Source organism: Gekko japonicus, unplaced genomic scaffold (genome assembly GCF_001447785.1).
Source record: "Gekko japonicus isolate JY-2015 unplaced genomic scaffold, Gekko_japonicus_V1.1 scaffold2932, whole genome shotgun sequence".
Taxonomy (NCBI): domain Eukaryota; kingdom Metazoa; phylum Chordata; class Lepidosauria; order Squamata; family Gekkonidae; genus Gekko; species Gekko japonicus.
In genome coordinates this window covers 50902-54428 of record NW_015164748.1, presented here as the reverse complement: position 1 = coordinate 54428, position 3527 = coordinate 50902, and the positions used below count along the sequence as shown (strand labels likewise).

At 50.2% G+C, this 3527-nt stretch overlaps 1 protein-coding gene across 1 annotated transcript in view; it reads left to right on the top strand.

The window, feature by feature from the left end:
- The window catches only part of DTX4 (deltex 4, E3 ubiquitin ligase), a 58195-nt gene extending 55177 nt beyond the window's left edge, over positions 1–3018 (top strand). The window contains exon 9 of the mRNA XM_015409647.1: positions 2101–3018. Coding sequence (XP_015265133.1) covers positions 2101–2334 — 234 coding nt within the window. The 3' untranslated portion in view covers positions 2335–3018. The remainder of the gene's footprint in view (positions 1–2100) is intronic.
- The last annotated feature ends 509 nt before the right edge of the window (positions 3019–3527 follow it).

The window sequence follows — 3527 nt, the reverse complement described above, 5'->3', positions numbered from 1 at the left end:
CTGCCTGGAGTGGGGAGCAAGCCATGCACGGGGTGGAGAGAGAGCTGACAAGGAAACATTTTTCCTCCCTCTCCCAAAATGCTAGAGAACTTGAGGGCATCTAATGAAGCTGACGGGCAGTCCATTCAGGACACACAAAGGGAAATAAATCTCACATTATTAATTGTTTAATAGATTAATGAAATTAGCGGGACCCCGCAAAAAGAGCCATTGAAAAGCCCCTCTGTGATGGACTGCATTTAACAGCAGTTTCCTAGTGCATTAATTTTAGAAATCTGGGAGGTGAAGAGTTAATGCTTCAGTGGGAGAGCTCCCCCCCCCCTTGTTTGGCCAGCACCAGCTGAGGAGAACTATATGTTTAGCTGACTTCAGAAGCACTTGCAACTTGTTGCTGGGATAGCTAATCAGAAAGAGCTGGTTGCAAAACGAGGATTGGGGGGGGGGAGATGGAAAGAGAACTTTACTTGCAAACACCTCGGCCCTTCTCCAGCGTTTGCAGAGATTGCTAATCCTCTGGCCACATGCAGGGCAGAGGAAAAGAAAAAACAAGCCCCAATAAGAGATTGCAACCAGCAGACGACACATGGCTCTAAACTTCAGCCTCCAAAACAACCACCTCCTGTTCTGGATCTCGCTCTGAGAAAGAGGGGGGAGGGGACTCAGCCAGTGGAGGGAACGGAGTCTTGGCTTTCTGTCTCGTTCCCACAGACAGAGAAATATCGTCTCAAGTAAACAGGAGAGCAGAAGAATACCCCCTCCCTCCGAAGAAGTGTGGAAAGCTTATACCTGAAATGAAACTTTCTTGGTCTTAAAGGTGCCTGGGACTGACTCCAACTCTGCTTTCTCCGGCATGCACTCTCTTTCTGTCCCCCTCCCTTTCTTCCCACAGGAGGGGGGGGGAGACTCAGCCAGTGGAGGGAAGGGAGGTGTGGCTGTCTATCTCTTCCATGCAATTGAGGAGCCCCGGACAAGCAATCTGTGAGGCGGCGGCAGCCCCACAGAAGGAAGCAGGAACAGGAATCAACAGAGAAGGAAGCAGGAGGCAGCAAACAGCCAGTTGCTCGCAGATCTGATAGGAGCCCTGCAGGGGCCGGATGCGGCCCACAGGCTGTATGTTTGACACCTTGGTGCTAGAGACATGATGCTGGAGAAGGCAGCAGCAGTTCTTGCTATGTACACTGATGAGTTTATATTGGGTCTCTTTTTAGTATCTGCGCTTAATTCCAAGAACTTGTCAAACTGTCTTGTATATCCTAAGTGCACAGTGTCAAGAGCAGTTTTTGGAGGTTGCTGTGTTGTTACAGGAGCCCTTTGCTTTCTCCATAGATATTCTAGTTTTGTAGCTGTGGCAGATAATTTTTCAAAATTTCAGATATTACTGAATCAAAACATAAAATCAGATTTCCTTAACTATTAGTTTCTGGTGTTCCAGAATATCTTATTTTAAGTGGTATGAACATAACTTTGAGTCAAGGAAGATAAGAGTTTTTTACAGGTTGGTAGGCGGGGATTGTGTAGCATAGTGTGTTAATCACGCCAACTGCTTTCCTGATTCAGTGCAACAAAAGTCCACTTTAAGTTACAAGTCTGGCTTGTACCTGCTGGTGCCCATGAAATGCGAGCCAGTTAATTGCGCAGCAGGTGTACTGTGAAGAGGTACAGTTCATCCCAGCTCCCCCATCCTAAAGGGTGCAATGCTGCTGTTAACCAGTGACAGTGTGAACCAATCACAGAGGTGCGATTTTCCATGTTCAGGAAGAAACGTATGTTTTCATGTGTGGCTCAAGCTTGTCTGTGTACTCCAGGGTAATGGGAGCAGGCCTTCTCCCCTCCCACTTTTAGAGACATGACGAAGGGAGATATAGTTTGCCTGTGGCAGTTCTTCACCTTGCCACTTTGGCCGGTGCTACCCAGAGTCTTCAAGGGAAAGCAGCATCTTACTTAATGAAGCACCCCCCATTCCACATATTTTAGACCAACGAGAGCTTTCCTCTTGTGGAAGACAGGGACATCTCCAGCCTGTAGAAGATACTCGTGGGGAAAGGCCATTAGGCTCCTCTAGCACATGACTGAATCCCTTCATGCCTTTTCCCCTCTCAGGTGCTAAAGCTGTTGCTCATAGCCTGGGATCGGCGCCTCATCTTTGCCATCGGCACTTCCAGCACCACCGGCGAGTCGGACACAGTCATCTGGAATGAGATCCACCACAAGACCGAGTTTGGCTCCAACCTGACGGGCCACGGCTACCCTGACCCCAACCACCTAGACAATGTGCTGAGTGAGTTAGTGGCTCAGGGCATCACAGAGGAGAGTGCGCTCCCAGAAAAGGACTGAGGATGCGGGAGGAAAGGGGGAGGGCCTTGCTCTGGGGGTGGAGCTGCAGCCATGGCGGTATTCCACGGGCTGCACTCCCTCCCTCCCGCCTACTGTGCCTGCTCTGCCCTCTCCTCCTCCGGCCGCAGCCACTCCCTGCCTCTCGAAAAGCTCAGTTTTGCTTGCCTCTCTGCCTGCTTAGGGATTTGTTCAGGCGAGGAACCACTGGCTTGCGCTTCAGTGGCCCACAGCACTTGGCTCGTGGTAGCAAACAGACCTGGAGTGCTTTCCAGCTCATCTTGAGCATGGGGTGCAGTTATCCCAATGAAGCCAGAGGTTACATTAACCCTGACGCGCAAAGCTACTTTCTGCCTGTAGCTCTGAGACATGGGGGCGTATTTGTGTGGGGAAATTAGGAGCCCATTATAAATTTGGTGAGATACACTGGTATGTCTTGGGACAAGCAGCCCCACAGGGCATCTCTGTGGTACCACTCAGGAACCAAGAAGAAGCCTCCATTCCAAAGGCACTGAGGATTAAAACCAGCCCTGGTCTTTTTTGCCCAGCTAGGTGCCTGGTTTTCAGTTGTCATGTCACTCCTGTTTTCATGTTGTGGGGTCAGTGTGACTCAGAAATCTGCTGGCCTGACCCTGGAGAGCCAGTTTGATGTCGTGGTTAAGTGTCCGTACTCTAATCTGGGAGAACCAGGTTTGATTCCCCACTCCTCCTCCACTTGCACCTGCTGGATGACCTTGGGCAAGCCGTAGTTCTTGAAAAAGAGCAGTTTCTGTGAAGAGCTCTCTCAGCCCCACCTACCTCACAGGGTGTCTGTTGTGGGGAGGGGAAGGGAAAGGAGATTGTCAGCCGCTCTGAGACACCTTTGGGTAGTGAAGGGCGGGGTATAAATCCAATCTCCTCCTCTTCTTCTTCTTCTTCTTCTTCCCTCTGGTGACCTGATGCTTTCCAAGGCTGCCTCCCCAGTCTCCTTCCAAGAAGCAGACCTGCTTACTGTTGGGGTCTGACCTGGTTCCTGGGGAAAGGAGGCTGAACATTTATTCTGTCTGATACATTCCAAGCTGGGCCACAGATATGCAAGTCTCCATCGTCCCGTTTAAAGTGGCCTGGAGTAGAGTGAATGTATCAATCTCAGCTGGGATCTTGCTTGAATTCAAGCGGAGTCAGTAAACCTCTCGTTTCCTCTGTCTTGGTTTATC